At 42.5% G+C, this 12,436-nt stretch overlaps 1 protein-coding gene across 2 annotated transcripts; it reads right to left on the bottom strand.

Moving 5' to 3' along the window:
- Positions 1–709: 709 nt before the first annotated feature.
- Positions 710–7,170, bottom strand: LYSMD4 (LysM domain containing 4). 2 transcript variants are annotated; one of them, XM_032233699.1, is made up of 3 exons: positions 7,040–7,170; positions 3,378–3,668; positions 710–1,924 (listed from the first exon to the last, which is right to left on the bottom strand). In XM_032233699.1, exons 2-3 carry the CDS (start codon positions 3,651–3,653, stop codon positions 1,346–1,348), a joined length of 855 nt encoding a protein of 284 aa, XP_032089590.1. In that variant the 5' UTR covers positions 3,654–3,668; positions 7,040–7,170; the 3' UTR covers positions 710–1,345. The 2 variants fall into 2 exon arrangements, with proteins under 2 accessions (XP_032089590.1, XP_032089591.1); XM_032233700.1 differs by lacking the exon at positions 7,040–7,170 and adding an exon at positions 6,584–6,870.
- Positions 7,171–12,436: the final 5,266 nt, after the last annotated feature.

Below are 12,436 nucleotides of genomic sequence, written 5' to 3'. Positions count from 1 at the left end.
ACAATGAAAGAAAGGGAGGGAAGCCAGCAAATTTAGAACAATTGCCTGAAACAAAAGTTCTCCACATCAACCCTTTACTGGCTGCATCTGAAGCTAGTCAGGGTTATTCAAATAATTGTCAAATAATTGATTAGGAAGCATCTGAATTTTGATCACATGACTATAGCAATAATACTTAGGCTTATATACCGCTTCACAGTGCTTTCCAGCCAACTCTTAAGCGGTTTACAGAGTCAGTCTCTTGCCCCCAACAATCTGGGTCCTCATTTGACCCACCTCAGAAAGCAGAGTCAACCTTGAGCCTGGTGAGATTCAAACTACCAAATTCCAGGCAGCTGGCAGTCAGCAGAAATAGCCTGCAGTACTGCACTCTAACCACTGCACCACAGCAGCTCTTATGGGGAAGATATTAAACTGGGAATACTTGAACAGTCATAAGTGTAAAAAATGATCATAAGTCACTTTTTTTCAGTGCCGTAACTTTGAAAAGTCCCTGAATGAACTGTTGTAAGTCAAAGACTTTCTGTATCACAGTCAAAAAGCTTAAAAGAGGAAGTTTTTCTGGCCAGTTGTTCACATCCACTCATCAATTAGTGGGATGGTGGTTGAGAGACATGAGCATTAAAACGTGCAGATTAATAACAGAAGAAGAAAAACCCCTCCATTTGAGGCCAATCAATGTCAAAATAGACCTGTAACTTCTTTGGCCACAAGGTTCACACTAGGTATAGATCCACAATTTGCAAAACAAAAATTACATATGTAAACAACGCCCCCAAATCCTAATTTGCAGATCTCAAACATGACTTTTAAACATTTTGCTAAAACACATGCAGTATTCCGGCTTTTGCTGGATTATCTGGACGCATCTTATTTCTTCAAAAGGGCCAGGCCTCACAAAACCCTGCAAGAAGGATAGGGATATCACTCAAACTGTGTTCCCTGAAAAAACTACCCTAGTTACACCGTGTGGAGAAATGTTTTAACAATAGAAAGGAAAAGGGACCGAGGAGAGTAAAAAGAAAAGGGTTTTTGGAAGCTGAGATCTCAGGAGGAAAATCCGGGCATTTGTAGGATGCAGTAGTAGGTTGGGCCTCCGTCCTCATTTTTGCTATTTAAAAAAATGGCCCTTTTCCTACACAGTGGGAGCAGGTTCACAATTGGCTAATTATCTTCCCAGGACTCATTTTGCCCTGTTGTTCCTCTGGCTGGTCTTTGCTCAAAATTCATTAGTAACCACAAATAACAAAGAGATGCTGCACTGCTCTTGGGAGAGGAAAAAAAAAATCCAGAATCCGTTTTTACTCCCAGATCATTTCGGGCAGGGAAAACAGGCCGGGTTATGTCACCCCCCTGACGGGATGAAAGCTGCTTTAGTAGTGTGGATGGTGGAGGTGCTTTCTTGCCCAGCGTAGTTTGGTCTTCCCACCGAAGAACGGTTCACTGAGATTTTGACAGGTTCTGTCGTGTTGGAGGTACTGAGAACCACATCTACTTGCTGGGTCTTAAAATAGACAATGTAAAACACAGGTAAAACAATTCCTATCAGGAGCATAAGAAAAACTGCTTTCCACCACTGGATCCCATAATCTGCTCCGGTGCAGGTTGCTTTCTGCTCCTGAGATGACCAGTTTGAAGGTTCAATGAAGGGATCTGTGCATGAAGGGATTTCCATCTGTGTCACTCTTTCAATGTTTTGGTCAATCCCTCTGAAATATTGATCAAATTGTTCATGGTCGCCACTCCTGTTTTCCGGTTCTATGGATACAGAGTGTTCGAGGAGCAGAGCAGGAGTCTGAAGGGGTAGCAACTCATCGCAGGTCTCCGTCAGTAGTCCATTCACCTTGACCGGGATTTTGATGGATTTCAGGGCGTAGAAGTCTTGTTCTTGGATGAAGTTATTAACCCTCTTGATATCTTCAACCTGAAAAATTGGTAAAGGAAAATGTCTATGGAGATTCTTTTTTTTTTTTAACAAAGATGGTTTGGTTTTCATTACTAATTTGGGTGATAGGCTCCAGTAATTCCATAAAGATTCTTGCACTAGTTTAGTGTAAAGCTCAAGTACAGTCCTAGACACTTCTCTTGTGGAGCCAAAGATTAAGAAAGAGTTCTTGTACCAAACTTCCTCACTTGTTAAAATGTTTAATTACATACATTCAAAACCATTTTGACTAGATCTTAGTTGAGTGTAGTTAGAATACAGAATAGAATAGAATATAGTACAGCACAGCCGTCTCCAATGTCTTTTGAGTGTTACACCTTATATCATTTCCACCCAACATGAAATATAGTCCCCTTGCATCTGAACTCTTCCAGTTGAGGGAGTCAATAATATTGCCTAATCAGAACTTTGTAAAGTCTACAAGGAGGCTAAAAATTCCCCAAACAAATTGTGCAAAGATTACCAAAAAGAAAGCTTTGTATAATCTGTAATCTCTCTATATAAATGGCTCTGTGTTTGAATGTTCCAACATAAATCTGGAACACCTCGAGCAATTTCAACCAAATTTGGTATACAGATGGCTTAATCTCTGGAAAAAAAATACTAACACTCCTCAGGGTGTGTGTCCTGTTAAGATACAGCCTGTTGTATCTTAAAATGGCTTCTGCTATACAGCGCAATGGAGTTGCCTTGGTAACGGCTTCACAGTACTCCACAAGGGGGTTCCCTCTGATAAGGGGGAAAATCCAACATTAGAAATTATGTTTGGTCCAGACATTTTCCCTATAAATAAATACCTGGACAATACCATGTTATCAGCTAGTCATTTATAACAATTAAATAGTACAACACAACTTTCAAGTCCAAATTAATCCCTGGGGGAGAAAAATCTAAGCAAAATTCATTAATTGTAAAGCAGACCAGCCCATGGTTCAAGTTCTTTTAATTGAGCTTTTTTTATTCCGAGATCAAATTAAATCCACAGTTTAATCTGACTGACTGACTAACCCACTCACTTCACAGAATCTCCATGGAGAAAGGAGGAGGAGAAAGGGGTGTCAACTGCCTTGAGTTACCTCTCAAAATAATAAAGGTGCCATATAAATAAAATAAATAAAACCAGCCTTGATTTTCAAGTTGCACAATATTCTTCTATCAGCTAAAAAATAATTGACTAAGCTTAATCATTAAAGGACCCAATGCAAGCATGGAAGCTCCTAATTCACCCTGATGTGCCAAAGGTGGCACCGGGGAGCAGGCACCTTGGCCAGTGTCTCAACCGGAAAAACTAGATTGCCCTTCCCAGCCTTCAAATATCCTGAACTGGAAAATTAATCCCTGTAAACAATCTTGGCTTGAAATGAAACGCCTCTCAATCCAGTTGGTGGAAACGAGATCCATTTGCTTCTCCTCCAAAGAAGCTGCTACTTACTTTGCACCCGTACTGCAGAGCCAACTTGTTGAGATTGTCGTCTTTTTTAACGACCCGTTCTAGAAGCTGCACATCTCCCACTCTCTTCTGGGAAGAACTGGATGGCTGGGGGTCTTTGCCCCTGGTGCGTAATTCCATGGTGTTGAACTCCTCCTCTGACGAGTCCTCCGAATCGGATTGTCCGTTGCTCCTGAACAAAAACACTTGGCTCCCTGAGAGGTTTTGGACCGTTGCAGGAGCTTGGAAGGGCCTGATCAGCCTTTCGTGCAGCCTCATGTTGTATAGCAACCTCTGCAAAAGGAAAAGTATTATTCATCAAGCGAGTCGCATTATTTAAGGACGGAAGTTGAGGCAACAACTCCGAAAGATCATTCATGTTGACATGCTACGCCATGAGATACGGTCCCCCCCTCCTAAAAAAACAAGTTCCTTTTTTTTTTCATTTTTAATGTTCACATCCCATGGCATATTTTTCTTATCAATGTCTTTGGTCTTGTTAGCCTCATCATCCCTTAGGTATGAAGGCTGGGAATGTGCTAATCTGGTGCCATCCAGAGGTGGAGAGATGAACCTGAAGAAGTCTTGGATTTCTAAGAATGGAGAAAAAGTTTGCACTTTGTTGTAAAAATAGGCTTTTAGTTTATTTTTTAAAGATATATATGTACATACATTGTAGCCGTGCATATGAGGAAGCTTTTAGCTTCAAGGGCAGTGTCATATTCAGTTTTCCCCAATCCTTGGTGATTTTAAGATAATCTTAGACTCAACTCCATGAATGCCTTAGCCAGCCTTAACAATTAAGTAATACACCAATGTCAATTCCCCCCCTCCCGGCCCCACACTCCAAACATTTATTGGGAATCCAGTATACTTCCACTGAAATCCCCACTGTTGTATCTCTATTCATGCATTCGCTATCCATTTGGGGCTGCCCCTGAAGAGTGTTCGGAGACTACAGCTGGTCCAGAATGCAGCCGCGCGAGCGATATCGGGTGTACCTAGATACACCCATGTTACACCTATCCTCCGCAAGCTGCACTGGCTTCCTATCGGTTGCTGGTTATCACCTTTAAAACCCTACATGGCCTAGGACCCGAATATCTGCGAGACCGCCTCCTGCCACATACCTCCCAACGGCCGATAAGATCTCACAGGCTGGGCCTTCTCTCAGGGGAGGGCCTTCTCTGTAGCTGCTCTGGCCCTGTGGAATGATCTACCTGCGGAGATCCGGACCCTTCCCACTCTCTCGGCCTTACGAAAAGCCACTAAAACCTGGCTGTTCCAGCAGGCCTGGGACTGTTGACCCCATGAACGAGGTCCAGCCCCACCTAGGCTGAGTGTATGGTGTGTTGCTTTTAAATCTGTTTTCTCTTTCCCTATATTTTAACTTTTTATTTTTACTCTTGTACTTTGTAAGCCGCCCGGAGTCCTACGGGATTGGGCGGCATATAAATTTATTAAATTACAATTACAATTATACAATATTTGCCCTCTTGGGATTTCATTCCATACTTCATGAACAATTTATAATGCCCCTCAAGTTGTATTGAGCTATGCATTATAAAATCCCCAAATTTAGCCAGCTCTCTCTGTACTCCTTTTTAATCTGCAATTTTTGTTAATACTAAACTATGTATTTGAAGATACTGAAATCAGGTATCATTGTTTATCAAATATAAACAATGTTAATAGCTTATCATCTTCTCTTAAAATACAACAAATTATTTCTTTTCCCCTTATCTCCTATCTATAAATAAATCATTAAAGTCTTCATTGTTTGATAAAAGTACATTAAAGGTGGACTTTTAATGGCATCTCAACATATCTATTTTAAGGACAAATCAAACAAATAGTTTGGTTCAACCAACCAACTTTATCTTCCTTTCTTTTAATTTCAAGAATCTTTAATTCTTTCCAATAGTATTTTTCTTTCTCTTGGTACCTTTTCACTAAATTCTCCAAAGCTTTAACAAATCTCTTTGATAAATCCCATATAGAAAAGTTATCCAGGTCACTTTCTGGATTTGTGATTTGTATATCCCTTCTTTAAGACATCAGAAATCCAAAAGGTGCCTCTTTCTTATCAACATGTGATCTCTTCATTGTCCTCATTCCAGAGGAAATTCATTCTGCTAATCTGATTTGGAAATGAGCAATCCAAAAACCTGTGGCTCTACCCACTTTTCTTCCAGAGAGGCTGACGTCAAAAACCTTTAGTCATGGCTGATCAGCAAGTAGATACACTTTGAGTAAAAGATTTGCTGTCTTGATAGAGCTGCACTTACTACTAAGCCTTCCTAGTTAAACTCCATCTAGTCCAAGGGGTGACCTTTATGACCTGTGGACTTCAACTCCCAGAATTCCTGAGCCAGCCATGCTGGAGCTGAAGTCCACAGATCATAAAAGGTGGCAGAGTCGCCCATCCCTGATCTAATCCAACACAAATGGAAATATCCTAGCATTCAACCCGCCCGCATTAGTAGGATGAAATTTTGGTCATTGTAGAATTGGTGGCTGCATTATTGCAGAATTCTTCACATAGTATTCGTGTGTGTCAGAAAGAAGAATACAAAATTGACTTTAGAATATTGTCTGTAGGTCTGTTTTGTTAAAAAGAAACACAACAATATCAACACAACTTTCCAGGACTTTCTTCCTAAATTCTTCCCTAAACCCTTCAAGAGATCACTTCAGTACTCTCTAAAGTAGATCCAAAGAGCTGCTGCCCTCATTTTTTTTTTTTATTATTATTATTATTATTATTATTATTATTATTATTATTATTATTATTATACAATTGTATCACAGCGGCCAGTTGTTTCGCCGGATTTGGCATTGGTTACTAGTCGGGCCCCACCCAGGGGCCTAGGACGTCGTAACGTATTATTAATAATAACGTTATTATTATTATTATTATTATTATTATTATTATTATTATTAATATTATTATTATTATTAATTTGTCAACATGTACAAAGTATCAGGTATTAGTATAGACATGGACATTTTCACATGAGACTGGTACAAGTAGATGCATATAAGTAAATATAACATGGCCATGATCACATAAAATGAGTACATATCAATGGAGACAGTAGGCACGCTGGTGGGCTTATGCATGCCCCCTTAGGGAACTCTTAGAAAACGTGTGAGATCCACGGTGGACAGTTTAAGGTTAAAGATATGGGGGTTTGAGGAACTTTTACCTCTTAGCTTTCCAAAAGATGGCAGTTTGTCATTCCCAACTAATGAAAACCGTTTCCAGCTACCCGGCTGGGGAATTCTAGCAGTTGAAGTCCACAAGTCTTAAGGTTGCCAAGTTGGGGGAAGGGTGGGGGGCTGTCCCAAAGCATGCTGGCTGGGAACTCTTGAGAGTGGGAGTCCCCACCCTCTCAGAATGACGAAGAGCGAGAAAAGCAACATTAGACCCTCGAGATGATCCCCAAATTCTCCCTTCTCCCCCTTTAAACGTTGTGGCTCTTCCCTTCCTGGCAAAGACCTCCCCCCCAACCCCCAGGACAGAAACCCCCAAGAGCAATCGGGAATTCCGATCTCCGCCTCTTCGCGGATGGGGACCCCCGTGTAACTTTTCCCCTCCCTCCTCCTCTTCCTCCCCCCTCCTCCCCAACAGCCCAAGTTCCTTCCCCCATTTCTTTGCTGACCTGATTCCGGGCAAGCACCCTTTCCTTCCCTTCCCTTTCTTGCTTTCTGGCCTCAACTGGTCAAACTCCTGCCTTGCTTTCCTTCACGATTGGCTGCCATAGCCCAGGAAGGCGAGGCCGGGCCGCATACCAGCCAGTCCCACGCAGGGTGTGGGCGGCGGAACGGGCACTGGTGGGCAGGGCGTTAGAAATGAGTTTGCCCCGGGCGGGAGCAAACGCCTTGGATTTAAAGGGCGAGCGCCTCTATAACTTTAATTTCCACAGGTCAAAACCAAACCAAACCAAACCAAACCAAACCAAACCAAACCTTAATCTAATAAAGGAAAGAAAGAAAAACACAAAAGTGCAAAAGAAAAGAAAAAAGAGAGAAATATTTAAAGAAGCTAGAAGGCTTCCGATCTTTGCAAGGGATAAGAAGAATCTGTCATCTCCCCTCCTCCTTTTAACTATTCCATAAATTCCTGCAGCCCCTTACTTAATTCTCATCTTATTTTCAATCATCAACTGGCGGAAGCTGCTGCTGTGGAAAGCGATGGCATCCTCTCCTGTGTTTTCACCTACTGACTCCAGTTTTGGTCACCAGATTTTTTTAAAAAAAGATGCTGAGACTTTGAAAAAAGAAGAGCAACTAAGATGATGAAAGCCTGGAGATTAAAACATAGGAAGAACAGTTGCAGGATTTGGGTTTGGCCAGTCTAGGAAAAAGAAGGACTGGGGTGGGGGGGATGATAGCAGTATTTCAGTATTTGAGGGGCTGCCACAAAGAAGAGGGGGGGGTCAAATTATTCTCCAAAGCACCAGAAGGGCAAGACAAGAAACAATGGATGGAAACTAATCAAGGAGAGAAGCAACCTGGAATTAAGGAGAAACTTCCCAACAGAACAATTAACCAGTGGAATGGCTTGCCTTCAGAAGTTGTGGGTGCTTCATCACTGGAGGTTTTTTGGAAGAGACTGGATGGCCACCCGTCTGAAATGATATAGGGTTTCCTGCTTGAGCAGAGGGTTGGACTAGAAGACCTCCAAGGTCCCTTCCAACTCTGTCCTGATTAATTGATGCTTCCAATCCAAGAATTGTGCATGACTGATGGATGAAGGCAGAGTCATTAAAGCTTGTTAGAAAAGCACTATGCTAGAGTCACTGTCAGGCCAAGAATTTTTCTTGAATTCCCATTAGCCTTAGTTCTTAAGCGTGACCCATCAAAAGCGCGAACGTCATAAGCGCGCCGACAACACCGCGGCGCTAAAACCGCAATTTCAAAAGCGCACCGACAACAGCGCGCCGACAACAGCGCGATTTCATTTAAGGTAAGATTTACAGTTAGGTTTAGGGTTAGGTTTAGGGTTAGGTTTAGGGTTAGGTTGAGGGTTACGTTACAGCGCGCTTCTGTCGGCGCGCTTTTGTCGGCGCGCTTTAGGGCTAATTAGTCGCTCATTCGTCACACGGTTTTGTCACCGCGCTTTAGACACCGCGGTTTAGTCAGGCGCGCTTTTGTTGTGCGTGCATTTGTGGTGGAACCATTCTTAAGTATGTGCTAGTCATTCCCGATTCTAGGGGGCAGTGCTCAGAGATGGGTTGCTGCTGGTTTGGCCCGCTTCTGCCAAACCGGTAGTGGAATTCAGGCCTAGATCACAGAACCAGCACCGGCCCAGGCCTGCCATGCCCCCGAACTGGTTCCCTCACCCCTGCTGGCTGCTGCCATTTTGTGTTTTTTTTTAGTGACTGCATGTGCACAGTTTACTGTAAATTGTTCTGTGCATGCACAAAGAACAATTTACACTGAACAGCGCATGTTCCAAACTGGCAGTAAAACCAGCAGCTACCCCTTCCCCCTCGGCGGTACTCATCTCTGTTTTAAAGCCGAAGAGCCAGCGCTGTCCGAAGACATCTCCATGGTCATGTAGCTGGCATGACTAAACGCCAAAGGCACATGGAATGCTGTTACAACAGGTGATTCCTATTTTTTCTACTTGCATTTTTTACCTGCTTTCGAACTGCTAGGTTGGCAGAAACTGGGACAAGTAACGGGAGCTCACCCCATTATGCGGCGCTAGGGATTTGAACTGCCAAATGGCCTACCTTTCTGATCGACAAGCTCAGTGTCTTAGCCACTGAGCCACAGTGTCTCTAACCTTAATTCTACATGTGTCGAAATAATGCTTGGAGGAAAAAAAAATTGGGGGGGGGGGGTTAAAACAAGCCTATCTGCTGATGTGATGGACAAAGGTCACAGGTTGGGCAGAACTGAAGCCACCACAAACCATGAGTGGCAAATATGCCTTTGAATGAAATTTGTTAGCCAGAGAAGGTGCTATTAGGCTTTTCCTGATTGGGGTGGAGGAAATTGATACAGCAATTTTAATTGGCCAGCAGATGGCACTCTTAGCATAACATTCTAAAAGCAGTTTAATTAAACGGATATTTCTTATTCACAAAGATATTTCTTATTCACAAACGGTATTGATGGGGCGACTGGAACCGAGGAGAAAGAAATCACCGAGTCAGCTAAAAAAAAACCACACACTTTCTTTATTATTTTGGCATCCACTCTCCAAACATGTTGGCCTGACACTTAGTCATACAGGTGGAGCCATACTTGTGAAGCTGCTAGTCTGGGCAACTAACATCCATGTAATTGTAAATAATCTTTTTTACATGACTGTAGATCCAGCCAAGGGACAAAGCTGGATGGCCACCTATCTGGAATGGTATAGGGTCTCCTGCTTGAGCAGGGGTTGGGACTAGATGACCTACAAGGTCCCTTCCAATTCTGTAAATCTGTTAATTTTCTGAGAGCAATCAATGAATAGAACAGAAGTTGCCTTCAGAAGTTGTGGGAGCATCATCACTGGAAGCTTTCAAGAAGAGACTGGGCTGCCACCTGTTAGAAATAGTGCAGGGTCTCCTCCTACTTGGGCGGGGTGGGGGTTGGACTAGATGACCTCCAAGGTCCCTTCCAGCTCTATACTGATTGATTGATTAAAGTAAATTAATTTTGAAGATTGGCTTTTGGTCTGCTGGTTGTGTTTCTTCTCAGTCTCGGTAAAAAAAATGCTTAAGGACAATGAAAGATAAAATTGTGACTCTACCTGAGTATCAATAATTTACTTTGAATAAACTCCACAGATTGCAAAGAAAGGCACACAGCTTGTTGAAATTTTGGAAAAAATACATTTATTATTTATTTTAATATTAATATTTATTTTAAACACAATGAAGCTTGTTTAATTTCCAGAGTGGAATTTTTTTTTAAAAAAATATTACAATTGGTTTTATTCAGCTTGATTGTATTTCTGTGACCAATTTTAACCAGCACCAGGAAAAAGAATTAGAAATATTATCTTGACTATAGCTGATATCTAATCATTTTAAAAATATATATACATTTTTTTTGCCCTGTACTGAACAACGTAACATTACATTATTGCCTTGTATTAGAATAAAATATCAATATTCAGCTGCAAATGATGTCTTTAAATCACAAAGGGAGAAAAAGTTAGCACCAAATGGTAGTGAAATTCCTACAATCACAAGTGACAAATTGTGCAACTATAAATGTACAGTACTTCATGGAACAGTACATAGAATAAGGCTTTGTCACAGTGGAAATATTACCATGCAGGAGTGTTGAGCTGAAAATGAACAAATAAAAATATTGCTTTACGTAGTGTGGGAAGTTATCATCCAGCCCTCTCCCAGAAAAATGAAATATCCTAGGAAATATTGAAAAGGCAGAATATTTCTCTGGATATGAAAAGAAAGAAACATGTTTTAAAAGACAGAATAGCTGCCTGTAGCTTTCTGTCCATCCCCACTGTTAATGGGCCATTAAGAAGGCCAAGCTAGTCCCTTTTACATAATAAAGACTTCTCCACTGCAGCCCCAGGGGGGATGGGAGTAAAGGCATGATAATATTGGCCCTTTACTCAACTGACCACATGGCATCTGAGAACTCAACTAAACCTGGATTCAAAACACAGCCCAGAGAGTTGCCCCTGCATGGCCCCATGGGAGTCTGACAACCAATCAGAATACATTTCTTACACAGGAACAGGAAACAGAGAGGTGGGACTGAACAGGTTATAAAAAGCCTAGCAAGCCCTTCCCTCGGTCCTTCTCTTCTTCTCCACCAACATTGAAGCATGTGATCACCTTTTCTGTTCAGGGCTCAAGCCATGTGGTCCTGTCCACCAATAAACCATCTTTCCAAGCAGCCTCCATGTCTCCAGTGTCTTTTTCCCCACTTGGAGCCGAACCCAGAAGGACATTTCTTTCATCAGTAGAATGAAAGACACAGGTGTATTTGCCCTTCCACGCAACTGTAGAACTATTTAGGTGTTCCACCATGAAACTGCAGGTAGTTCTCGACTTACAGCCATTTCTTTGGCGACCATTCAAAGTTACAACGGCAATGAAAAAAGGGACCCATGATTGTTTTTCACACTTACAACCGTTGCAGCATCCGTGTAATCAAAATTTGGATGCTTGGAAACTGACATGTACTTGTGCCGGTTTGAGGGTCCCAGGATCAGGATATCACCTTTTTGTGATAAGCAAAGTTAATGGGGAAGCTGCAACAGTGGTGAAATTCAGCAGGTTCTGGAGAACCGGTAGCGGAGATTTTGAGTAGCTCAGAGAACCGGCAACTACCACCTCTGGCTGGCCCCAGAATCGGATGGGGATGGAGATTTTGTCGTATCCTTCCCTGCCAAATCCACCAAGCCTTGCCCACAGAACCAGTAGTGGGAAAAAAATGAATTTCACCCACCCCTTCCAAGAAGAGTGAAATATTCTGGGAAATATTAAAAAGGCAGAATATTATATTTCCCTGGATGAGAAAAGGAGAAACATGTTTTTAAAGGCAAAGCAGCTCCCTGCCCCTCCTCTTCAGTTCCAGGGTGATGAGATTAAGAAATGGCCCCCAGGACAGGATAGGATTAGCCCTCTACCAGGAGTGAGTTCCGGCAAGCACTACTGCCGTTTTGCTCGACGATATGTCACGCATGCACGCGCAGTACAATAAGAATTGTTCTGCGCATGCAGAGAACTAAAAAAAACCCAAGAGAACCGGTTTGGGGGCCGTGGCAGGCCTGGGTCACTGCCGCATGCATGAGCCAGAAACCGTAAGTTTATTTTTCGGCGTGCACATGGTCACGGCCCAGACAAGCGTGAAGTGCTCCCTTTTGGGCACTCGGTGTCGAAAAGGTTCAGCATCACTGACATAGGTGGTGGCCTCAAGTACTTGCGAGTCACTAGCTCAAAGTCGGAGGAGTTACAGGATGGGAAGAGCTCAGTGGGTCTTGATTGAAACTCTGAGACTTTCCACCTTACAATCTCAGGTGCTGCAACGAAGGTTCCCAGCCCTCTTGCTTCCTCATGCCTCTTTACCTTGAAGTC

Source organism: Thamnophis elegans, chromosome 16 (genome assembly GCF_009769535.1).
Source record: "Thamnophis elegans isolate rThaEle1 chromosome 16, rThaEle1.pri, whole genome shotgun sequence".
NCBI lineage: Eukaryota > Metazoa > Chordata > Lepidosauria > Squamata > Colubridae > Thamnophis > Thamnophis elegans.
The sequence above is the reverse complement of the archived record's forward strand: the minus strand, read 5'-3'. Positions and strand labels throughout refer to the sequence as shown.